Source organism: Linepithema humile, chromosome 3 (assembly GCF_040581485.1).
Source record: "Linepithema humile isolate Giens D197 chromosome 3, Lhum_UNIL_v1.0, whole genome shotgun sequence".
Classification (NCBI taxonomy): domain Eukaryota; kingdom Metazoa; phylum Arthropoda; class Insecta; order Hymenoptera; family Formicidae; genus Linepithema; species Linepithema humile.
The window spans coordinates 4,112,729-4,139,635 of record NC_090130.1 but is presented as its reverse complement, the minus strand read 5'-3'; the positions used below and the strand labels follow the sequence as shown (position 1 = coordinate 4,139,635).

The window sequence follows — 26,907 nt, the reverse complement described above, 5'->3', positions numbered from 1 at the left end:
GCCGTGTTCTAGCCACCTGAAATACAGGTAGATACCTTGGGTTGCATATTTCCAAAGGATAGACTTTGTTTGTGACTTATTTTTCTGAAAAAGTTTCTGTCGAAATTATGAAGATTACAAAAATTTATTTTATTCTATTTATTATGCATTTTATTCGCGATATTTTTCTTTTATAAATTATAGAAATCTAAAACAAAAGAGAGAAAAGTTAAAATTTGAATTACATTTTTGAACATCGAATAATTTACAATTGTCTCAAAAAATATCTTGTTTTAACAAAAAAATAATATTGATTGCTTTGCATTGAGTTACAAATATAGTTATTGTCATCGTCCAACATTTGACATTATCTGCTAACAACTGTTTTGCGCTTTTATGCACTGAAAAAAATATTCTACACTGAAAAAAAGGATTAATTATAATAATCCAAACTTGGTAAAAATTACTAAGAACTTTGGTGACATAGTTTCAACTAAACATATTGGTAATAATGACAAAATAATTTGGTTAATGTTAACAAATAATTGTAGCAAAATTTGATACGACTTAATATTGGCAAAGTTTGATGATTATTAACAAGTAATGATAAATATTATCAAAGAATTTGATAAGTATAAACAGATTATTTTGTAATAATTATCGAAGTGTTTGGTAAATATTACAAAACTATGTGTACTAATTATAACGAAACGATTTGTAAATATAAACGAATTGTTCAGTAATAATTACCAAATTATTTGACATTTATCATAAAATCATGTAATAACTATAACTAAATGATTGTTAACATTAACCAAATTATTTTGTCATTATTACCAATATGTTTAGTTGAAAATGTCACCAAAGTTCTTAGTAATTTTTACCAAGTTTGGATTATTATAATTAATCCTTTTTTTCAGTGTACTGCTGTAGTAGATGTATGTGAAAGGCTACAATTTATGTTTGTGCTAATCATAAATCATAATCATAAACCGTCTTTACAAATAACTTCCTGCTTTTTACACTTACTATGATTAATGGCCGTAAAGGTATTAACAGGATAAAGAAGTATTAAAGTAAATATATAATTGATAAAAAGCTGAGAAATGTAAGGGAAAGCAAAAACTATTCATGGTCCATTTTAAGTATATAAATCACATGGAGCATTTGTGAATAAGATACGATTAAGTTAAATAGAAATTATTTTGTTAATACATTAGAAAATAATGTGAAAATTGCTTTTAGTTTTATATTAACAAAATCTTATAACATTTTGAAAAAAGTGCAAAATAGTATTAATTATTGACAAACGTTAATTTTTTACTAAAAAATATTGTTATATGTTAATTGTTTTTATACAAATTTGTTATATTAATTGATATTTTAAAAATATTTATATGTCAACGCTGACAAATTTATATATAATGATAAAAATTTATTTCAAATTTTATCAGATCTTTTTAATATTTTTGTAATAAAAAATTGCTTTATTTCTTAATTTCTAGATAAAATTGTCTATTTACATAATTGCTAAGGAATTAATTAATTTCTTTAATATGGAAATAATTTGATATATTAAAAACATATAAAATCTTTATTTGAACAATATCATATAAAACATAATGTGCTATTTACAAAACATATTATATATATACAAATGTAACACATTGCTTTGAATATACATTCAGTAGGTGAATCGCAATCGCATTTATATGTGACATTGATTGCTAAAGTGCTAGTGAATAGGGCACGTGAGAATCTAGATAGAAGTGCGTGCCAGATTTAACAATGAGGTATCTATGAACACGATCATAATTATGAATTATGGCGGTGCGTGTTCGATAGCTTTTATCACAAATTAGTTTAAGTACTTTAGAATCATCTTTAAAGATCACTCTTTAATTCAAGTTATTAATTCTTATACTCTGTTATATCCGTTTCTGAAATTATCAGTAGTAAAATCATTTTAAATCGTGGATTGTGATAATATATCTAGGTGCAAATATGAGAAATTTGTATAAATTTGGCATAAATTTAAGTGTTTAAATCATTTTTAAAACAGAATTGTTAATTATTGTCATTTTTTTCTCTGCTTTTTTACTGTCAAAAATCTGTCGCGCCAGTTAGTCAAGTTGTGTCAGCGTTTATTAGAATAACTGTATTAATTTATTCTGTGATTAATTATGAAAAAAAATATTCTACACTATCACAGTGTCAAATGTATCAGTTAAGTCAAGTCTACGTCTATTTTATTTACTTAATAGCCCACAGTGAGATATCTTATTTCAGAAACGTTAAATTAATTTCTTTATCAATCTTGTTTAGAAAAGCTGTTCTTCACGAGTCCGTAACCGTCTATTTTCATGTCCCGTAGCTTTCTAAAAGAACATAATCTTTATGCATATCAGTGCTGTTTGTTGTCATTTGATTACACGTTCGTCTGTCATGTAATAATTTCCTGTGAAGTCAGTAAAGTAGTAGCATTCATGTTTCCGTCAGTATCATTATCTGTCAGAGATATCAAAAATATCAACAATTAATAAAAATATTAATATAAAAAAAAATATCAAAAAGCAATCAAAATATAAACATAAAATTGCAACTGAAAAACATGAAAAACATAAGAAGTAATTCACATTATCGTCTATCACACTTATTGATTGCTATCTCATAGTCAGCATAGTGACATAATTACTAACTACTAAAAGATATTTTTAAAATTGGTTTGTATCGATTAATCGAAACAGGCAATATGTGGCTAAAGGTATTTCTATTGCACTTTTTGTGCAACATATTGTAGTCACAGCGCAATTATTCTTATTTCTTTTTGTGATAACCGGAGAAACCACCACCTCCACCATGGCCTCCGCTATAACTGTCGCCACCGCCGCCGCCACCGTGACCACTCGAGTAAGAATCGTAGCCACCGCCAGAACTATAACTGCTTCCGCCGTGCCCACTGAAAGATATCGTATCAATATAAAATACTCTTTTTTTTAATTCAATATCAACGGCAATCGGTCCATAGTAATCCAATATTTACCTGCTACCGAAGCTAGATGATAAACTGTTTCCATAACTACCGGAACCAAGGTGATGATCATCGCCACCGATGTCATGTCCTCCGCCAAATCCGCCACCTCCAAAATCTCCATGCCCGCCAAATCCACCACCTCCTCCTCCTCCATATCCGCCTCCATGACCACCTCCAAAGCCGCCACCGTGTCCACCGCCGAATCCACCTCCACCACCTCCGTATCCACCGCCATGTCCACCTCCAAAGCCGCCGCCGCCGCCGCCGCCACCGCCACCATGTCCATGTTCAATAATTATACCGCCGCCGCCACCCCCGTGTCCGCCGCCAAAACCGCCGCCTCCTCCGTAACCCCCTCCACCTCCGTGTCCCCCTCCACCTCCGTGTCCACCGCCAAAACCGCCGCCTCCTCCGTAACCTCCTCCACCTCCGTGTCCACCGCCGAAACCCCCTCCTCCACCATGTCCTCCATGATCTATGATTATATCGCCGCCTCCACCACCGCCTCCGTAACCACCACCTCCACCGTGTCCACCGCCAAAACCGCCTCCTCCACCGTGCCCACCGCCAAAACCGCCTCCTCCACCGTGTCCACCGCCAAAACCGCCTCCTCCACCGTGTCCTCCGTGATCGATGATTATACCGCCACCTCCACCGCCGCCTCCGTAACCACCACCTCCGTGTCCACCGCCAAAACCACCTCCTCCTCCTCCTCCTCCTCCGTGCCCTCCATGTTCTATAATAATTTCGTCGCCGCCGCCACCATGTCCACCTCCAAATCCACCGCCTCCTCCGTATCCACCACCACCTCCTCCTCCGTATCCACCACCACCACCTCCGTGATCACCATGATCTAGGATGATATCTCCACCTAAAAAGATTGTTCTCTTTTAGTATTTTTCTCTGTCATAATAGATCTACATATAATTTCTTAATGTAAACGCGTTTCATCTAAAATATGTTCTTTGAATAAGATATACGCGATATGAATCAAAATTTCATGATCTTTTTATTCATTCACATATAAAATTATGTTCATAATTGGATACATTCATGAAACACTATATAGGACAATGAATGAAACGAAAGTAACGAGCGTCGTGATTTTCTCACGAAATCCAAGTGCATACATTCTTCAAATACTAAGACAATCTCAGAACGCTTCTTCCCACTTCTCGCGTACGTTAAATCTTTAATCGTCAAAGTAGCACGGCACCTTCAATAACTCTATCACGCGTGATAATAAACTTTCTCGATACTTGAAAGCGAAAGGAGAAGGCCCGCTCAAAAATTTCATGCAGTATGTTGAAAAATTCAATGTTTAATTTGCTCTCGTCATCGCGTTGTAATAAAATAAGAAATGAGTAATGATTACAGCTGCACGATTGCTTTTTAGACAACGTTGTCGCTGCTTTGCGCGATTTATCAATAAGAAGAAATACGACATTGAAGTGAAAACGAACTAAAACAATTTGCAAACTTTATTTTTTATATAATAAGCTACAATTTAAATTATAATTTTTTTTAACTAAGATTGGATATTAGCAAATGTTTTTGTATTGTATGCAAAGTAGATTTTATGAAACAAAATGAAAATTTCGCGATTTAATAGAATTTTTAATTCCTGAGCAACATATAATTTTTCAATTGTTTTTCTTTTATTTTTGTACTCCACTAAGGTTTTGTTAAAATAGAAATCGTTGCAGACGATCTTTAATTGTTCGTTAGTTTGTTACTATCAAGCATGCATTGCTGTATTCAATAAATGAAACAATAGTTTAATAAAAAAGTTCTTTTTTAAAAAATCCGCATAATTTTAAACATATTTTGCTTTATAAAACTGTAAACATAAGAAAATATCACGTCAAGATTTTTTCTTTGCATCTTCTTAATGCAATTAATTTATTTGAAAGTTAAAAAAAATCATCAAATATATTAATTATTTAATAAATATAAGTAATACAATCTTTTCTTCTTTTGCACCGTATTTTCTATTATGCATCAGATACCTTTACTAGCAAATATTTACTTTATTAATAAAAAATACCGAAAACTATAAAATAATAACAATATAAAACTTATACAAACATATTTCCAATATAATTTGCTCTCTTACCTCCGCCAATATCGCCATGGCCACCGCCGAAACCGCCTCCAAAGCCACCGCCACCTCCGTAACCTCCTCCTCCACCGTGATCTCCTCCATGGCCACCTCCAAAACCACCGCCACCCCCGAAGCCGCCACCTCCGTGGCCACCTCCGTGACCACCTCCGAAGCCGCCATCTCCGGGACCGCTAATTTCTATGTGATGATCATCACCGCCGCCTCCACCTCCGTAACCGCCCCCACCCCCGCCTCCACCTCCGTAACCGCCCCCGCCGTGATCCTTGTGATGTTCCACCATCTCCGGCAAGTGTATTCTTATGTGCACGCTAAAATATGAAACCATATGGTTAAATTGCGAAACGATGCGCTCCTAATTACCACGTCTCCTAAAGTACTGATGATTACAGGCAAGAAATTATAGGCAACTTTATATATAATTCTTTTTGCATTATACGAGTTTCTACATGAATTAATTGAATCCTGTCGTTAAATCGATTACGCGTAAGAGAAATATGAGGCTTTTAAGATAAACAAATAGCAATAAAATATCTAGATATTTCAAAACGATTTTTATAAATATTTTGTCAAAGAAACAGAATTTTTTATTTTTGAACTAACTAATTTATATTATGAACTAAAAGTTCATAAATTATTGCACATTTCATAAATTAACATAACAAACCTTTAATCGCTAATAAGTTTTTAATTAGTTTATTGCAACTCACTGTTCATGTCCGAAGGTTGCGAAGCCTACTGATAGAATACTTGCAAAAACGAGGGCCCGTATCTGTAAAATAAGTCTTCTTAATAATTTATCAATTTTTATATTTTCTAAATGCAGGAAGTAATTTTTAAAATGCAAGTTTTTTTACAATTTGATTTCTCGTATTATTTCGAATACCTTCAGTATTTTACAAATTAGAATGATTAATTTTTTTACATCAGCTAAATTTCTTATACTTCTATGAACACCGAATGCACGATAATCTCGATCCACGATCACGAAACTATTGTATACAATCGTAAATTTGAAGAAGAAATGTCGAACAGATCAATGTACGGGGAAACTACTTTCGTGCATCGATCGCGTGTTGAACTTTTACCCCTCGAGCAATTTCTCTTAGATTATCGAACGGTACTAAGCGGTTTTTGTTTTAATTCCTTACGGCGTGTTTGGCCTCCATGATGATGTATCCAGGACACGGCCGATCGCCGATCCTTTGTCTCGCTTCTTAACCCGCACACAGTTCACCACGGCGACCCGGTATACACTGTCATATATTCGCGGTTGCGGTCTTACTTGTATATATACTAGAGGAAGTACCGGAAGAACCGAGTGGGGATGAAATGAAGATCGCGATGCCGCTGTAGGTATCGCGTTGGAGGGACACTCCAAAAGAACGAAACTGGTGGGCATATTTCTCACCACACTCCAAGTGTACGTGTACTTGCCGAGTGATGACCGGTACGTGTATCGTAAATGCATATGATGCGCTTCTGTGAACGACCGTAACTCACACACGGCTCGGTTCTTAGAGAAATTTACATCTAGGCTTTCTCGATTTTGCTTACATATGTACACGATTGACATTCATGACAAAATGATTGATTGCCATCCACAATACGTCAGTATCTTTTCGGAAGCTTTATTAAATTCTGCGGCCAAAACTACATAAACAATGGCTGTTGATGGAATTTTAAAAATTAATTTTTTTACATATTGATTTTCTTCTGGGTTTCAAATTTAATAATTGTTATTGCGTTAATCTAATTTTAATAGAAACAAATTTTGATTGTATTAATAGATCAATTTATGTATTAATTGGAGATTTGGAATGATATCACTCTCTCGCATTATTTATTCAAGAATTTTATCACTGCGATTATCACGCACATTATACGCGTAGATATCAAATTTAATTTATGAACTAATTTCTAAGCTTTGCGCGACATAATATGAATCAGAACTATGCTGCTCGCTTATATATTTTCTTTGATTTCCAAAATAAAATAAACTAGAAAATATGAGCAGCATATTTGTCTCGGATTTTTATTCAAACATTTCAAGCATGAAAGAAATTTCTATCCGTAACACTATATGAAAAAACTTCATCGAAAAATATCTCTTTGATCTTCGAAGGTATTTTGTGTTTTTAATCTTGAATGATACACATGTGTGATATTAGCGCTTTTTTAATAATCTATAAATTATTTATAACGTTAAGTGTTTTATTATGCAAAAAAATATTTCCTCATAAAAGTATCTTTAATCGATAACGGTATCTCTAATCGATTAACGATATGATGTATTATTATGCATAGTGCCGTTGACACATAGTAATATAAATGTTAATATGCGTACATAATAGTTTGACTTTGATAATCGCCTATCACATTAATGTGCAAAATTAATTGCACGAGAAATTGCATCCGTCATTTTATCTTTGCGTCGATGAAACGGATTAATTGGCCGCGCCATGAACTAGTTTGAGTGCACGATTATAAGCAGATATAAGCAGATAACGTAAAGTACCGTAGATCTGAAAATGTCGCGAATTATAATTTGATGTAATCGAGAATCTTGGCTCTTCCGCACAATAGCACATTTACACTTCATTAAAATTTTAAATAAATTCATAATTCCTGCTTGCACAACTCTTACTTTCGAGTTCAGAAATCTTTTTGTACCAACTTTGATAATTATTCCTAAATTTTGAATTTTATCTTTTCATTAAAAAAAAATTTTCTTGCAAAGTTATTGGTTTCCAAGAAAAATAATTCTCACGGTATGCAACATTGTATTCATATTTGAACATGGTTGAAGATGAAAAGCACATTGTTAATCGGTTTCGGGACGCAGTATGCATAATTTATTTAATCAACGTATAAATCTCACTAATTACAAGAACTATAACGAATCGTATTGTCTCTAATAAAGAATGTATTGCGAACAAAAGAAAAAGAAAGTATTACAGTCTTTTCATCTGCTGTACGCATGATTATAATATTGCATTATCAAAAATGCACATTGATGTAATTTAAATGAACAGATGAATGAATTTAATGATCTTTGATAAATACAATAAAAATTTGCAGTCATAATTTTTGAATTATCTAAATTTTCTCTCGTTTCATTTAGAAACTGTCGTTAAAAGATTATAGAAAGATGGTAAATAGTGGCTTTTTATATGAAATATTACTTTTAGATATAAAAGTTTATTATATTACTCTCTTCTCTCTTATATATAAAGTTTTCCTGTAGCGAATAGCTTTCCTTGCTATATTAGATGTGTGTAAATTTTCACTCTTGATCGAATGGATCGACCATACAAGATAATTGAGCCAATTCGTTTTTCATTGCTGCTACATCATAAAGTAAATATTTGAAGCACGTTACAGTGAGATTTCGTTTTATTGCTCGTTATATTATAGACAATTATTACATATAATGATAAGTAATTATTTGACTACTATATTGCTTCTTTTGCTTCATCATCATTTACTTAACAATGGAAATTATTAGTTCAACGGTTTATAATCGATTTTTTCTATTTCAACAATTAATTACATTTAATACGTTGAGATTAAACTCTCGGAGAATCTATGAAATTCGTGATTTAGGTTTAACAAGAGTATGAGAAAACAATAGAAAAATCTTGAACCAATTTAAGCTTCCACTTTCTCGAATCTTTATACTTTATTGCAGGCTTATGTATATCTTACCAATAAATTCGTACGTGTGTGTGTTTGTGTGAATTTACTCTTCTACTACATTCATAACAATAAAATATCAAGTATACTCGAATGGCTCACCAGATTTAATCGCTGAGAGATCTATGTCGGTACAACTATGTGAAAGCATAGAGTGACGATTTGTCTTGCACTTTTCAGTCAGCATTAATTATGACAGGAAATTTTCTATACAAGGTGCCATAAACATTTAGATTATTTAGCAATTTTTTTAAAATTATTTTTATAATTTACAGTTGATTTTCTCTTAACAAAAATATAAGGAAATTTTTTTAATTGCAACTTGTTAAGAATAAAGGATTATTCAAAAAATTAAATTAAATAATGCTGATAAATAGCATAATTTTATACTTTAATTGGTTTCATGTAACTTTTATTTTGACAAATACATTTATAATCTGAAAAGTAGTTATAAAAATATTTAGTTTATACAGATCTCTGATATTGCCAAATTTTTTCTAAACGTAAAAAATTTTTACAAACCTATTATGATCTGATACATATGTATAAAATAAATAGTCATGTGTTATCTGAGTGAAAGATAAAACATTTTTTATATAATTAATTAAAAAATTCACATTATTAAGGGTTGATGTCAAAAGTTAAAGACTTGCAAATAATACTTTTTAGTTACAAAAAATCATTTTTATTACAAAAAATCAGCAGGGAGTTCATAAATTGAGAATTTATGATTGGCTAGATCTACGACACCCTATATAATACACGTGACGCTTTTCTGCATCCGCGCATATCTTTGTACAGTAACGTTAATGGATCTTGTACACACATGTATATCTCGCGCGCATAAATGTAGTCGAGTAACAAAATAGAAAGTAGCGGGAACATGCGGGCGGCAGGTTAAGGCTCAGGGAAAGGGAGAGTGAGTGAAAATAAAAGGGTGAGAGTGAGACCGAGCAGACTGTGCGGGAAGAGACGGAAGCACACATCGCATCGCTGAGAAAGATAGTCTCAACTCGCGGTGGATAATCGTGAGAGGCTCCTCTCTCGGCTGTATTGTGCCGCTCCTTTATCCTTTCACTCTTTTCCCTTATCGTGTTCTACGGTAAATTCCACGGCGGAACGACGCGACGTGCGCTCGGGGGCTTCTTTTTATCGCGGATCGTTGGCCTTGATTCATGTACCAGCTGGCATTGACATGGTCTTCGTTATATCACCCGTCAATCCGTCGCGCGAAACGCTTTCGTGATCGGATCATGATGAGAAACATTCGGCTCCACTCTCCAATTTTAATGAAACTCCAATTTTAATGAAGTAGACTATAGAGCAAGCAAAAATAATAGGAAAGTAGGTTTTTTTTACTCCTGATGGTAATTGGATTCAGAAGTTAACACCAATCTCCGTGATTGAATCCATCCGGTACTAGATTGAAAAATTTCTGAAATCAGGAGATGAAAGTTTTACTAGCTGTTAAGTAGTTTTTCACTTCCTGTTGGCTATCATAAAATTTTTTAAAGGAAATAATTCACAATACTTTTTTTATTTATACAGATTACAATTATGCATAGAATACTCAAAAATAAATAAAATATTTCAATATATCAAGTGCCTTTTGTATTCAATTAAAAATGTTATCTTCGCGACAAATCTTCATGAACGTATTATAATAATAGGCTGTAATAATGAATACACAGATTATATCTTTCACATATGTCACTGCTAACCTCATAACGTCTATCACGATATATGCCGAGATGTTATTTTCAAACAATTATCATAAAAGTGATCTAACACTGTGGAGACAATGATGTATTAGACGTATATATTCTCTTGTTACTCGTAAAGTATAAGCGTCTCTCTTGCATCGACTATACAAGAAACCCCGACGATCATTCCATTCACTAAAATTTCTATTATAGCATATAATTAAATGTCACTTTCTTCAAACTAAATATATATCAGCCTAGAAAAAAAATTGCACGAGTAAATCGTTCAGTTCGAAAAGTAGCAATAGCACGTAGCTTGTTTATTAGAACTTTTATTATCAAAATAAATGTTTATATTAATTAAATATAAAATGTAAAAGATATGGTAATTAATAATGAAACGTTTGAAAACGATTAATATCTTTATTTCAAAGTGTATTCGTGAATAAATTCATATTTTTACATTTTGATTTGCTGTATGCGTAATCTGATATTTACATTTTCTTTCCGAAACATGTTATTGTAAAAGTATGTATGATGTCTGGACGCAGTAATGCAAGCGTTACACTACTTATACTTGATTATAGAAATTTGATTCACGTTACTAGCTTCTTCCTGCATGCATTAACTGATGCGTTGCAGTATAGTCTTTAGCGATGCAACTTAGCCGACTCATCCATTCCTTTCACATACATGCTTCCGCGAGAAATCACGGTAAAGGTGCATCGAACGACCTTACCAGCCAAGATCAAGATCAGCCTTTCGCGATTGGAATTAAAACGCTTCGCCGCTATCGTTGCCGTACAATTAAATAGAATATTCAAACCGTGAGAAACTTTTACACTATAACGTCAGTATTTTTCCCAAACTTTTATTACTTTTTTTTCTTATCATTAATTCCGTTAATATATTAATTAAGTAACAGTTATTTGCACGGTGAGAAATATTTTTATAAATTATAATGTTTCCTAATGTTTTTCGAAAATTTTTCGCGATCCATATTTTTGCAGGAAATTTGAAAAACTCGGAAACGAGTTACAAATTATGAGGGACACTATTAAAGTTTTCAAACTAGTTCAGGAACAATTTATGATAAAAAACGATAAGAAATAATTTATTAATTCTTGTCATTATGAATTATATATTTAAACTGTTCGATAATTGAATATAAAACTTGGTAATTATATTACCAGCAATTCTTGAACGTCGTTATAAAATTAACGACATCTTTAAGCAAATAATTGTTACTCATAATGTACTCCGTTAAAATCCCATCTGGCTCACAGCCAGTCATCATCCTTTTTCTGCCAAGCCCTTCCGCGATCCTTTCACTTTCTCTCTTCTTCCATCGATATCCTTTTTGTCGATTATGACTGTGAGCGGCATCTTATATAGCGTGTGCGAGTTCAACGCAATCGCAAACTCTGGTCGCGGAGAACGTTGCTTTCTCGACTTTCAAACGTTCAACCGGTCATCGGTCTTCCAGTGAAAGTAACCGGAACGAGAAGATGCGATCTTCGCACAGTGACCGTGATCTCCCGACATTACTTTACACGACCGTCGACAAGTCGGCTAATTTTTACAAACGCCCTCGTGACCGCTCGACCGTGGAAGCGACGCGCGTTTCCAACCAATCACGAATGTATATTAATCACGAGTATCTTTAATTGCAATTTTTACAAAGAATATTACACTGTGGTTGGCGATGTGACACTTATTGTGATGAGATACATAATTACTGCTCGTACTTGCTAAAAACCAACACGTGCACAAGTCAAATACATATTGTACAAAGATTAAATGTTTAAATATTTTTGTAGACGATGGAGATTGCTCACACACATATTAATATTATCAGAAAGAAACAAAATTATAATTTTAATATCAAATTGATAGAAATTAAAAGATATTGTTTCTGTCAATTCGATTATTAAAATAATTAAAAAGTGATATAATTTCAAATAATCATTTCTTTGCATAAATCACTTGTTAAATTTCATCGATGAACGATGCAAGTTCTGGGCCAATAATTATTATCTTATATGTGCATACAAACTTAAAATCAACGTCACATATATTTATTCTTTTACACAATGCAAATATACTTGTGTGTAATATTTTATGCTTAAATAACCGTCAGAGATACGCGCGTTATATTGTAACAATATATCGGAATTATGTTCCTCGTCCTATATGTAACAAAACGAGTTATGCATGCATAACAAATAACTTAAAAATTATTCCATTTACTATAATAGTTATGAGATATGTTTAACTAGCATATTACAGGACATTTAAAGATTTTGTAACAACAAATAATTTTATCAATAAATTTATGACTAATTACGAAAGTAGACACGTGATGATGCATGCCCATCTTCGTAATTTTTCTCGTTCTTAAATTTACAATGCGTTAAAAGCTTTTGTTAAAACAATAATGAAACTGTCTTGTAAATCTCCGAAATAGCCATAATATTATTTACACAATATGCAGTTATTTACAAAATGATGTCTATATCATTGCATATATGAATCTTAGGCACTCAAAATCGTGAGGATGCGCCGTGTCATCCACTTCATGCACACAGCATGTCTATTCCAAAGCTCTCATGCAATCTCTCAGCCTGTAGATTCTTAAGTATATTTAAGATTAATGTTTATTAAAAAATATAATGAAGCTATTTGGTTTTGAAAGTTTATGTAATAAATTTAAGAATTTTTCTGTGAATACAATGAATACAATGAATTTTATAGTATTGCTTAATCAATCATAAAATTTTTAAATTATCAATATTTCTGTAGTGTTAATTATTGATTACAAGTTGATATTTATATCGCAGTAACAATAAATCATCGGGACAATTTTTTCATATTCAAATATCGAACAAAAGTTAATAAAGAATCTGAGAAACTGCAAAATAAAATTTCAAAAGACCTAATTCAAATTAATAGAAAGTACTTATTGCAAAAACTATTATACGAGCATCATCGTGTCGACTTTCTTAAGTAGTATCATAAATAAAGTGATATAAATTTAATCTAGACGTGTATGTATATATAAACGACATGTGAACAGGCTGCGCATAATTTTCGCTCGAGATGTCTGTAATAATTTGCAAGCACAAAAACATCTTTTGATTCTATTCAAAAGAGAAGCAAGTAAAATTTTTTGGAGTACCAAAAAATATTCTTTGCATAACTCGAGGATATCAGGAAAAAAAACAAAGAGATCCAAGATTTTTAAATTAACAGCACTGCGGCAAAAAATTCTAAAATCACACATAACGTATTTATATCTAGTGCATCGTATTAGCGCACACATTGTGTGTGTCGGAAATCGAAACTTCTCGGGTAGTCGATATAATTTTGCTGAGTTCAGACTTCGGCACCTTGAACGAGCCTTTTCATACGTTTATTCGTGGCAAGGATGCATTATTCAATGGCGTATGATGCATTTTGCCGTGTCTAAGCAACAAGAACAATCGAGCTCATCGAAATTACACCGATTTCAAACCCAGTAGCGTGCTCTTGCTATCTATCCGTGATGATGCGATGCGATCGCCGCCACGTCGGTCGGTACACCGAGCGGCAGGTGTTGATACGACGCGGCATGAATGGGCATCGTTCGGAAATCGTAGGCCGCTGGGTCTCCGTGATCCTCCCGCACGGCGTAGCCCTGCTTCGACTGCGCGAAATTGGCGATCCAGCCACCTCCGGTCGGACCGGCGAAGCCGGAACCTGGCAGACCGGTAACCGCGAAGCCAGCGTGCAACTGTTGATGAGACGCGGGAATTACTCCTCCGTAAGCGGTCGATGCGCCGGTCGCCAACACGTTAGGCCAGGTCTTCGTGAGCTCTTGCAACTTCCTGTGGTATTCATCCATGGACACGGTGTCTCGCAGCACGATGCCGTCCTTGTTACCGGCGATGGTGGCTGCCGGTATACCGGCCGGCAGTATCACGGCACCTTGCGTATCGGTAGCTATGTGACCGTAGACGGTAGGAGCGATCTTGTGCTGTCCTTCGATTCCCTTCGAATCCTTGTCCCTCTCGATGGCACTGCTGAGGGCCTGCTGATTCTTCAGCGTGAGATCCTTCTCGATGGAACGTGAAGCGTAGTACTTATTCGCGTTTTCCTTTAAACTGTCGCCCCTGGCGGCGCCTTCCATGTCGGAGAAGAACGAATCGTGCTGCGGACTTTCGTAGGAATTCGCGGTCGCCGATGCCGAGTATTCCTGACCTACCGACGTGAAACCGGTCGGCGGATAGTCTGGTGCGGCGGGTTGACGCGTATAAGCGCCGGCATACCTGCTTTAAAAAGAAAGGAAGCGGTTTTAGTCGTGTTAGGAAAAGCCGGTCGCCGGTGGAAACTAGGGTAAAGATACCAGAGCGATTAAAAAGCAATCACAGACAATTAATCTTTCTTTCAGCGTGCATATTCCTGTGACTTCATTAATGTCACTTTTTGAAATACGCAACCAACTCCAACAAAGATCGCTCACAAGAGAATTAGTGCACAGATTGAAAATAAGAATATAAAGATTACGATTGAGATTAATTTTTCAAAAAATTTCTGTGGAATATCACAACCGCTAAAGCTCATCGTGCAACACGTCTTACTTTAATCAAAAAATGACTTTGCTTGCTCTTGTATTAAACCACAAATATAGAGCTTCTATTAAGATCCGAATTTTTATTTTAAATTATTCATTTAGCTACATGATTTATGCGATAAAAGTTCAAGTTGTGCAATAAAGTTCTGAAAACATAAGATTTATATATGACATTATATTGTAAGAAGGGCAAGTGATCAACAGGGATAAAAAATTAAATCGTTATAAAATAATACCTCTCAGGCACAAATGGCAAACTGCTGCTCTTGATATTGTCGTACGGAATATATCCTTTGCCGAAAGAGATGCCGTGCGAAACATCTTTGCCGTACGGTACGTGCACATGGTTCACAGTTTCGTGACCCTGATCAAAATCATCACCTCCGTACGGTAATGGCCGGAAAGGTTTCTTGCTGTAGTAACGTTGGGCAGGACTGTAGTATGTGGGACGATGAAATTCGTTGCTTCCGTAATTTTTTTTGTAATACGGCGAAGACGGTTTCCATGATGGGGTTCGTCTTACCTGTCGAGGCACGACCAGTATCATTTTTCTGAAAGCAAAAAAGGGGTGCACACAGTTAAATTTGACTTTATCAATTACAGGAGCTAAATTTTTCAAAATTTTTTTAAAATTAGGAAGAAATTAAAGAGTTGTAACAAGTTAAGTTCAAAAATATAACAATATGCGTTTCCATCTCTTTTGGATGCATTTTTCCATTTTTATAGCTCATGTACAATTTTTAGCTTTCTATTAAAGAGATTCTACAGACTTGCATTCACAAATAGTTTGAGACACATCAATAAGCTAGTAAACGAAATTCAATGGTACTTGCAAAAAAATTATCGTACTTTCACACATTTTATGTTTTCGCAAAAACGACATATTCTAGATTCGTGTTCCACTTCGAAGATCCTGCTGTCTAAAGGAAAAAAGGTTTTCATAGACGTGGTGAAAGTTGTCTTTCAATGATGCAAACAAAAATTCTTGTTTTACACTTAACTTTACACTTTTTTTCGGCTCTCATTGTGCTACTTCTATTTAACATTAAAACTGTGATCACTAAGCATTTTATCATCAATAAAACCCGTACTTTCATAAATCTTTAATTAATGTTATTAATGGAAATTGTAAAACACATGTTTAAACTATCTTAAATGCGTATTTGAGAAATGATTATAATTATTATTATTATACATTTACAAGTTAACGAGCCTTAGTATGAGCTTTCATAGTTTTGTACGACGTAACTTCCATTTTTTTGAAATATGGATTCAAGATTATTAAGACTATTTAGAATGATTGATGAGAACCTATTCTGTAAAATAGCCGCCAACTTTCGAACATTCTGTTATTAATTTAATGTAATCACCAGTTGATGTTAATTAAGTATGGCATGGGTACTCACGCGTGGATGAAAAGAGGCTCGCTGATCGCCAGCAGCAGAACGCAGAGGGCCTGCGAACATTAATTACTGATTAGCACTCATTTTAACGGTAACAATCGTAAACGATGAGCCAAAACGAAATTATCTATCGAGTTGACAGACTTTCGCGTAGTTACGAAAGTTTAGCCGCACATGTGTAATCGTATCTGCAAGAGTTATGCACACCGAGACATGCAATCCCGATACGCTACAGTTGTCATTAGTGTTTAGTTTACGGTCGGGTGATATAATTATCTAAACTGAGAGCCGCAATTAGCGCCGTTATCGGTCTCGCCCCTTACTCGGCAGTTTCATCGATAAGTATGATTAAGACTTTCACACGATGAAAGTTAATGCTGCATCCTCTAGGCATTAGATTTTTCTGAATCGCATCTATTAAGCAGAAAATTGAAGTTAACTAGTCAAATTAGATAAACTTTGCTTTTCAAAGATAGTTATATATACATAAATATGAAATTTCTATGTATCTTTATTAAATATATACATTAATTAATTAATATATATATAATTACTGAAAATGTTAATTAATTTCTCTATTTTTCTATTTTTTTAAAAGCTTATATTAAAAAAATATTGTTGTTTAATTTTGTTTTATATTATTACATAACTGATGACTTTATTTAATCGATTATTTGCATATATTTAAAAATTAAAAAGCGTAATAAATAAATAAACAAATAAATTAAATCCGATTAATGCAAAAATGTAAAATTTGCTTGCCCTACTTTTATACTTTCAATTATATATTAGATAAAATTATGCATAAAATATTATGCTCTCTCTTTTCTATCTCTTTTCAAATCATTTAACATAACGTTATAATGTTAATAATAACTAATAATTTGTAAAATCAAATTAATCTTTTCATGATTAGTAAAATGTACAACGCAATCCTTTTATGCTCCTTCGTAATTAATTCATTTTATGTATAACCTAACTCCAGAAATCGTTCATTAGTAAAAATTATCAAAAAAAAAAAAAAAAAAATTATTGAGTACAAAATATAAAGAATTAACTGAAGAAGTTGTAAAATTCGAAAATTCTGACTCACCGAGTATCGCATACTGTCGGCCCTTGAATTACTTGCCAAAGCCTGATAATGCACGCCTATCCGCCCTGTCGCGTTATCGGTGTCGTCGCGAGGTACGGAGTGGCGCAAAAGCCGGTGTCTCGGTCGCCACCGATCAAGAGCCCAAGAAATCCTGTCCGATCACCACGGATGATCCAGATGTATTGCGGTTACCCGCACCACGTCTCTTCTCTTTTATACAAGATAAAAAGAGCATAGACTTGCGCTGCTGCGCGCCGCGATCCGCCTCCCACCGTGAAAATGTACCAGCGACCGGCGGCGGCACGTCCGCTGTACCATCGCGATGGAAATGGAAAACGGGCGTGCAACGAGAGAACCCCGGTCGGTCGTCTCCGATAAACGCGGCCGGGTGAGCCGTCGGATTTTTGTTTAGGGAGAAATCGACGCTTTCTTCATCGCGCGAGACGGGATAATGCGACGTGCATTGGGCGTACCCGCGATACCATCGTTCGAAAGATGCTGCGGAACCCCCGCGGCCTTCTCTCCGCAATGTCACCCAGGATGAGCCGAGAGTCCGGTCCGACAGGTGTGTCTCGCGTTATCAGAAATGAAAAGAAAGAGACTAATACTACAGCGGATACGACAGACGAAAGGGTCAATCAAACGAAAGTAGTCAGAAAGTAGATACGTTCCACTATATATTACTTTTCTATATCGTAAAAGAGATCCGAATCTCATTAGTCTTTTAACTTTCTGCTTCCGTCAATTTAAGTCAGTCGCCGTATAGGACGCTGTAGAAAGATATTTTGCTCGATACAAAAATGATTGTAATCAACTATGGCGAAATGTAGTTTTTTTTTTACAACTCTATGTTTTACACTATAAAATAATGAAGCATGCCATTTAATTTCAATTAATAAATTACGTTAAAAATAAAATCACACATGAATATTAATATTGGGATTCACGAGTGTGCAGTACAATTATGAAATAATTTCGTGCGGAATAATCAATGGAACGAAAATGAATGTTTGTTGTTAATTATCGTTTTAGATGTGATGCGCTAAGATGTACTAATGCATCTATGCCACACCCAACATTTGCTTTCCAAAATGCGAATAACAAGAGAATGTAACTGCTTTAATACGATCCCATAGAAAGAGTGTTCTACATTTCCCAGCTGCATCTCCGACGATCGATTGACTTGATCTTATATCTGATTTCGAAAAAATGTTTAAATATTTTTTTATGCAAAAGAAAGATTTTTCTCCTTTTCTAAAATTAAGCAAATTTCGATTATATAATTGTTTATAATATTTATGATACAGATATCATTTTACTTAATTATTTAATTATTTAATTATTTAATAACATAGATATTATCTTGCAACAATATTACGGAAATGAATAAATCATAACAAAGGTTGATAAAATTTTATGAACAGTGCAATTTTTAATAATGCGTTTATTAAAATATTTAAAACTTTATCAAATTTAAGAGCTAGAATCACATTAGTTTAATTCAGTACAATTCAAAACTTTCTTCTGAGTAATTACATTAACTATACATTTATACAAACTCAGATTCGTATCTCAATCAAAGAAAAAATAATTGTTGTCAACTTGTGATTTAATTACAAGTTAATTCTAAGTAAGCAAGAATTAAAATTAATTCACAAGTATCTTATAAATTATCTGCAATCTTCTGTCATAAAAATATATATGAGACTTGTATATCGAGACATTATATACAATATAGTTTCGATAATACCGCGTGCGTAATATGTGTATTATCGCCAAGTATTGACGTGACTTAAAATAGAAATTTCACTGACAGGAATAATCGCGGTTTCATATTGTTGCCGTTACGGTCCACATACACGAATCTTTTCTCGGCGCGTCGGAATGCCGACGATGGCGTCGTTACAACACGCGTTGATTAGACCATTCACGCGATGTACTTTCTTGCAAATTCAAGGTCGAGTTTCTAACCTCATGCCTTTTTCAACAAGGACTACATATTATTTTATCATATCAACTATCTCTGCCTCTTGGCGTAAAAAACAACATGAAAATCCATTTTTTTCATAATAAATTAGAAATATTAATAATTTTTCTAGAAAATATGTATTATACATATCATATTTAGAAATATATGGCATATATATAGTGGAAATATATAGTGAGTTTGTTCAAATCAAGCTATATTTGTAATACATTACAATTTTTATGAGAAAAGTATTGTATTGTCCTCTTATTTCGGAAAAGTTTTTACTTTAAAAATTGTTATTTGTTTCAAACTAATTCTTACTTATAATAATTACTTGCTTATAATAACACACATTACAAATTCTTGTGTAATAAAGATAACGTGGTTAAATGAGTCACTAAATGCAACTTTTCATGATTTTGTGCAACTTTACATATAATCGTTATACTAGTCAGTGAATTTTACGAGCTAGGATATGATTAAAAGATTAATAACCGTGTATAGTTCGCAATTTTTTAACGCTCTTAGTCACGCTTTCAACTAAACAATTTAGGTACCTATGGACTTACATTTTTTATTCTTGAAACATGTTACAGTTAAATATGAATATAAAAGATATTTCTATGACATATTTTAATGATTTTTTCTAAACAAAAGTATGCTAGTAATTTTTAACTTATGTAACTTTATTTTTCATAAAAATATTTAAAAATTTAGGTATTTAAACACATCAATGATCGTCTAAATTATACATTTTCAATATTCTTTTGTTTTCCGAATAAAAACAAAATAAAAAAGATTATGCTAAATGCAATGAGCAGTTACAAGTATCAAATCAACTAAAAAAATTCATGCACAGCAACATGAATTTGCAATAAAATCTAACGTACCGGAAACTTCACTGCGGAACGAGAAAATTGCAATACCTTCCGCCTTCCTTCAGATGTTAATGTTCCAAAGCGGTATAACGCGGCGAGAACGGCCGACAAATTGATCTATTACAAGATCGAGTATATGTATATAAGGTGCAATTTGGAGAGAGAGTATGGTTCGAAACTATTCAGCAAATTTTATGTTTTCTTTTTAACTTAATATTCTTCTAATCACCTCACCTTGCAATTCTATTAAACGTTATGTACTATTAATTTTATCAAGTATAAGACATTATTCTCGCATAAAAACAGAAAGGAAATTGTCCAGTGAACTTTCACGCAATTAATCTATGTTATAATAATACATAAATAAATCTGAAGTCACCGTGAAAAGAAAAGCTAATTTTGAAATTATTGTGCGAATAGATTAATTCTTTTATAATAAGTTGTATCTGAATAGTCTGATTTTATATTCTTTATAGGTTTAATCGCTATTTAAACTCTTATTAGTTATTACTTCCCAGAAACGATAAGATAATTATGGGGTTCCATCAATGTTTAATGGGGAGCCATCAATGTGAATAAATAATCACTTGCAGATTTTTTAATATTTAGATTGCCAAGCTACTTTTGAGCATAAACTTCACAAAGAACAAAGTCGCCACACCTTGTTTTCATTGAGTTCTTTACGGAAACATAGATACGTGTCACTCAAATACGTGATATGGCAATTAAAGTATTAATATGCAATGCACTCTTCTTTCTCAAGTACTACAGTGTATTATTTATACTTATCTGATAAAGAAATTAGAGGCGAGAAAGAGATTAAATAAAAATCTGATAAAAGGTGTAGAAGCAAAAAAATATATTTAGTCAGGAAAAATAGGAATAGAATAAATTTATTATAAATTAGTACAGATATAAAATAAAGTATAGACTTTGCATTATAAACAAATTAATTTAAATTAAATTAATTTAAATATTAAATTAGATATTTAATTAAATATCAATTTAAATATTTAATTCAATAGCATCGTTTCTTACATCAATCTATTGTTTTACTGTTTTATTTTGTTTTTAGTTACATTCAACAATAGTTGAAAATTTTCCCAACGCATTATGGACGATTAAAGTGACAGTTTCTAATTGCGATAATAATTGCGGTTTTATGAAATTAGAACAATTACTATTCATAGATATATATAACTAAAAGTAAATCTCTTGCGACTAATACTTCTTCACATTGTAACCGCATTTTAGTTTCTCCGACTTCTAAAACATTCAGTACTACTTTCACCGTTAAATGCCGTAATAGTTTTTAACTAATTCTCTTTGTTTTCTTTTTTTTACTCGTTCTCATGTGAATTGTGGTCAAAATTAACTGACTGTCCGAAGAATACGAGTGACGTCGGCGAAACTAATCCGATTCCGAATCGTTCTATTCGATATTCGATTTAAATCTAGTCCGCGTATTTTCCCAGGGCGATGCCGCTGACAGACTGAAACGTAACACCCTGTACATTCACTCTGACACTGGGCGGATCGGATTCCTCCAGTAGAGAGTTCACTGTCACGGTCTTGCGAGCCGTAAGGAAAAGGATAAATTGTATCGCGTGTTACTCGTTTTTGTTTTCGCTCGAGTACCGCATCGCGTCTCGCGGCACGGCATACACGTGTAATTTGCTGTTGCGCGCGTTTTGCGAGACACGCGCAGGATCGGTTTCCCTTTCTCTAGGCGCGATTTGTGAAGGTAAGCACAAATTTCAGAGAGTGAACGGCTCTCGGTCATCGCCACGGCCTTTCTGCGTTTCTGCATTATCAGCTCCACCTTGCGAATGCTTCTTCGGGAAGGGGAAATAGATTATTCCACTTCCGCGATTTATCGGCGATCGCCGGAAGAATACCAATTTTATATAGCGTGCATGCTATAAGACTGATTTATCTAATTCTATTTTTTGTTAACTCGCAATTTCTTCTTTGCAATCTTTAAAGTGCATTTACTTATACATTATTAAGATTTTTATAAATAATGTTAAAGTATTCTAATTTATATTCCCAAATTTTTTTAATTTTTGTCGCATTTTAGGAGTTTGATGATATCTTTTTCTACTTCTTTCTTATCGTAATCTGATTTTAAACTCATTTTTTTCTTGATTTTAACGAGCTACGCATGTATTACGAAACAGCATGCTTTTGTAGCGCATTATTGTACGTTGAGTAAGATTTCTTTCCGTTGTAAAAATTAAGGAAACAATTTTTGGAGCAATTTAATAATACCTTGAGAACAGTATGAAAGAGTAAATTAAGAAACCACACTTTAGAGAAAGTATGAGAGTGGATCATAAGAGTCATTCCTAACATTCAAACAGAAGCCAGTAAGAGTAAAAGTAAATCAGAATGACTTTAGAATTTAAAATTCGATTTTTATCATCCACCAATATCATTCAGTCACCGTTACTTTAATATTTCAAAAAATACCATTAGTATTCAATTATCATTCTGCTATTAGAAGAAAACAAAATTTTATTACTTATTTAGCAAGTTTTTTATTACAAACTTATAAAAAAAAATTTTGCTTGTTAAAAATGTAACAATTAACATTGAATGAATAAAAAATTAATTGCATATCAGATTAACGGAAGAAAAGCTATGATTTTTAATACAATTTTAATTAAGCACATGTGAGAAATGCACCAAACTTTCTCAAATATTCTATATCGGGTGAATCTGGTATCGTATTGCCGTTAATTGCTTGATTTGCATTTCAATGAAAAATTGTACAATTATATGGAGATACGAATCTGTACACATATATTCATCTGTTTATACTATGTAAATCTTTCGAAAGCGTTCATCATCGCAAAAGTATTTGCCGTCATTCCTATTTTACATCATTTGTTATCTTCTGTAACGTTTATTAAACTTAGTTACCATTAAAAAGTATATTTACGGATGCAAAGCATGATATAAGTATGATAAAAATATAAATAATTGCCCTTTTTCATATGCCAGTAATATTATATAAAATGTGAGAAAATTAATCGAAGCATTTCAACATTTCTCCTGTCATAGATAACGTAGCACGTTCTAATATACGATGTTATTCCGATAAGAGTAAAAATAGTGTGGTACACGACTGCGATGATATAAATGTACATGTCAAGCATTAGTAGTTTGCTGATAGGTGGCAGCAATTACTGAACTTTCAAGTAGAATGCGGCAGAAATATAGACAGTGCACTATTTTATCTATCTACAAGCAATTCTCATAAATGTTAGTCACGGTTAAATGATGTTCAACCGATTGTCGGTTCCTTTCTCAAGGCGGAAATAGAAAGAGACAGAGAAGAGAAAGGAGTCACCAAATGGCTTCTCGTTGAGAAGATCATTTACAAACTGCAATGTCAAGAGCTAATGATGACAATCATCTTTCATTTTCACTGTGATTTTGCATTTCTATAATAAGCACGAATGAAAAATTTTGCAATATTTCCTCCGTTTTGAATTCTTGAATATTCAAATACTTCAGTAAATCAAATATTCAATTATTTCGAATAAAAAATATACACAATATTTTTGAAATTTTAAATTTTTTAATTTTTTTTTTTTTTTAAGTTACAATGTCTTAATTATTTCCTATTAATATATATATTATAATTATTTTCATTATTCTAATCGCACGTGAAAGGATACGATTGCTTTAATCAAAAAGCGAAAACGCCATACGATCCTTCCTCTCGGGAGACGCGAAAGACTAGTGAAACGAACGAACGAATGGTGCGACGCGATATCCGCCTGTTTCGTGTTCGAGTTATGATTCTGATCTTGATCTTGGCCGTTCACCCGGCGTCTACCTTTCATTAGAAGGAAGAAAGGCCTGTCACAGATCTAATCAAAAAGGAGGAAATGCACAAAGAGAGCGAATGGCGAGGGAGGAAAGCGCTTACCCCCCTAACTAGCTCCGCGTTCAGAGTGACTTTTTTTACCACAGGAAGCCATTAGGCGACTCCTTTCACAAGCACGATACACAAGTAGCAAAAGACTCCCTTTCATTCTTATCCGACTTGTATCACGTACATGTATAAAAGCGGCACGCGTATTCGCGGTAGTCGTCAGATCGAAACCACTACCGAAACCGCGCGGAGAAATACACATATGGTGCTTCCTCGTTGATTACTTATCGTAGTTTTCCGCCTGTCGCTACTTCTTCATCGGCCTCTTGTGGCGACACCTTCCTCGCTGGTCTTATCCTAAACGGAAGGATGAAAAGACGACGCGAAATGTCGGGTCTTTTGGTAAGTTTTCCGATGGATTATTATTCTTATTGATCGACCCATAACAAGGACGAAACGGTAAAAGTGACGATTATAATTTTGGAAGATAAAGAAGGATTATCGCGTGTGATTTTGATCCTGTGCTTAATCAAAGAAGATAATAGGATTGCTCGTTTCGCGAGTTCCGGAAATACAAATCTCAGGAAAGTTTCATTTTCTAAATACTTTGGAATTATTTAAAAAAATTTTTTTAATAAACAAGAAATTGTTTTTGAAAGTATAGTATACTTTCTTTCTTATACGAAATATTCGATTGTAATTTGATATACCTTGTTACTCGTGTTAGTTAAAACGGTATAAATTAATTTTGATTAATTTTATTAAAAGTCTTTACTGAATAATGTTTATTATTTTCAGTTGAATCTTCTCCTAATCGTTATACTATTTAATTTAGCCAACGCCGGTGGCCATGGTGGACAGTAAGTTTCTAAACTAGCTTATTAGCAATTAAAATAATATAGAATAAATAAGTAATAATTAGAATAACTGATACTTAAGTCAAATGCTCTTAAAGCACTAATTCTATACAATAATTCGTGTAATGAAACTATAATCGCACAATTTCTACTTTTTTAAATTGAGCAAAATCTTTAATAATTTTTTTAGCAAGCATGTGATAATTCACGTGCCGTATAAAGTCAAGACCATCCATCATACGCATACAATCACGAAACATATACATCACGGCGGTGGTGATAAATACGAAGTACTTGGCTACACAGTGGGGCATCCGGTTCATGGCGGCGGCGGCGGTGGTGACGGCGGTTTCGGAGGTGGCGGTCACGATCTCAGCGGAGGACATGATTTCGGGGGTGGCGGTGGAGGACATGATTTCGGGGGTGGCGGCGGAGGACATGATTTCGGGGGTGGTGGCGGAGGACACGATTTGAGCGGTGGCGGCGGCGGAGGACACGATTTAGGCGGTGGCGGCGGAGGACACGATTTGGGCGGTGGCGGCGGCGGTGGTCACTTCCAGCTTAGCGGTGGCGGCGGCGGCGGTGGTCACTTCGAGCTTAGCGGTGGCGATCACGGTGGTGGCGGTTACGATTTTGGAGGCGGATTCGGAGGTGGGAACGGATTGGGAGGCGGAGGTCACGACTGGTCGCGTCGTTAGGAAGACTTTATTAGGAAGAGTTTTCGCGTATAATATTGATACTTTTCGATAAAGATAAAGCTTTAAAATAATTGACTCAGGATCCTTTGAAGTGTATGAAGATCTTCTCTATCCTCGTTTTCCACTGAACTGTTGTCTCATATAATTCATTTTAATCGTATTATAGAGAGTGATCTTTTTTCGGATAATTAATCGTTCCACTTGTTAATTTGTTTTAATTTTTTGTATTAATTATCCAAGTATTTATAAGTGCCTTTTATATTAATTATTAAGATAAAATTGCAGAAATTGTGGAGTTATTAACTGCATTCGAAACTGCAGAATATTGCAATTAGATATTGAAAAAAATATGGATACCTTTTTTACTTTTATATCTCTAGTCTGAGTCACTCTCGTTGAATCTTTGACATGTTCTTTAAGCATAATGTGTATGTAAATATTGTTATTCGTTGTTATTCTACTGTATATTATTTTTATATCTATATTTTTCTGTTACAAACATGATGAATAAATAATGCATATTTTTATTGTTCGTATTTCGAATTGATCCTTTATATTCCAAAAATACTTTAAATATATCTCTAACGAAGTTAGTTTGAGAAAAATTGAGATGTATTCATTATTTACTAAATAGTATTTCCATCTATTGTTTTTTAATGATTGGAAAGACCTACTAGAAATAAAAAGCTTAAAGTTGTTTAAAATCAAAATATATTTAAAATAACATAACACATAATTCAAAACATTCTTGTATATTTCACTAATTTATTAAATTCTCAAAATAGCAAGAATTTTACACATATATTTATACTTATATTATATAATTATATAAGTCTACTTAATAATTCTATAATATATAATTCTTTTTAGTCTATAATTTCTTATTTATTATCACCAATTGATATTTATTTAATATTTGTATTAAATTTAAATTTTCAGCGATATTTCTTCGTTATTCATCGTTTGAACGCTTATAA

The 26,907-nt window shown here is 33.5% G+C and overlaps 4 protein-coding genes across 5 annotated transcripts in view; 2 read left to right on the top strand and 2 right to left on the bottom strand.

Moving 5' to 3' along the window:
* The window catches only part of Vps26 (vacuolar protein sorting 26), a 60,748-nt gene that overhangs the window by 7,680 nt on the left and 26,161 nt on the right, over positions 1 to 26,907 (top strand). The gene's annotated exons all lie outside the window — the stretch shown is intronic.
* Positions 4,263 to 6,390, bottom strand: LOC136998839 (uncharacterized). Its single transcript, XM_067352129.1, has 3 exons — positions 6,287 to 6,390; positions 5,846 to 5,907; positions 4,263 to 5,446 (listed from the first exon to the last, which is right to left on the bottom strand). The coding sequence occupies exons 1-3, from the start codon at positions 6,302 to 6,304 to the stop codon at positions 5,092 to 5,094; spliced, it is 435 nt and encodes a 144-aa protein (XP_067208230.1). The 5' UTR covers positions 6,305 to 6,390; the 3' UTR covers positions 4,263 to 5,091.
* On the bottom strand, positions 10,944 to 18,308 carry LOC105676376 (uncharacterized). Of its 2 annotated transcripts, none has more exons than XM_012374195.2 (4): positions 17,643 to 18,308; positions 16,553 to 16,602; positions 15,383 to 15,697; positions 10,944 to 14,844 (listed from the first exon to the last, which is right to left on the bottom strand). In XM_012374195.2, exons 1-4 carry the CDS (start codon positions 17,652 to 17,654, stop codon positions 14,070 to 14,072), a joined length of 1,152 nt encoding a protein of 383 aa, XP_012229618.1. In that variant the 5' UTR covers positions 17,655 to 18,308; the 3' UTR covers positions 10,944 to 14,069. The 2 variants fall into 2 exon arrangements, with proteins under 2 accessions (XP_012229618.1, XP_012229619.1); XM_012374196.2 differs by having other exon boundaries at positions 10,944 to 14,841.
* On the top strand, positions 24,763 to 26,549 carry LOC105676379 (uncharacterized). The gene is made up of 3 exons (XM_067350900.1): positions 24,763 to 24,777; positions 25,174 to 25,235; positions 25,381 to 26,549. The coding sequence occupies exons 1-3, from the start codon at positions 24,763 to 24,765 to the stop codon at positions 25,928 to 25,930; spliced, it is 627 nt and encodes a 208-aa protein (XP_067207001.1). The 3' UTR covers positions 25,931 to 26,549.

What these genes read in the sequence shown, in the direction of transcription:
- LOC105676379 (XM_067350900.1), top strand. An exon ending in GCCGGTGGCCATGGTGGACA is followed by an intron (nt 25,236 to 25,380) that starts GTAAGTTTCTAA and finishes ATCGCACAATTT; the next exon opens with CTACTTTTTTAAATTGAGCA.
- LOC136998839 (XM_067352129.1), bottom strand. An exon ending in GCAACCTTCGGACATGAACA is followed by an intron (nt 5,447 to 5,845) that starts GTGAGTTGCAAT and finishes TTCATATTTTAG; the next exon opens with CGTGCACATAAGAATACACT.
- LOC105676376 (XM_012374195.2), bottom strand. An exon ending in GAGCCTCTTTTCATCCACGC is followed by an intron (nt 15,698 to 16,552) that starts GTGAGTACCCAT and finishes TTTTGCTTTCAG; the next exon opens with AAAAATGATACTGGTCGTGC. An exon ending in TTGCCATTTGTGCCTGAGAG is followed by an intron (nt 14,845 to 15,382) that starts GTATTATTTTAT and finishes TTCTTTTTAAAG; the next exon opens with CAGGTATGCCGGCGCTTATA.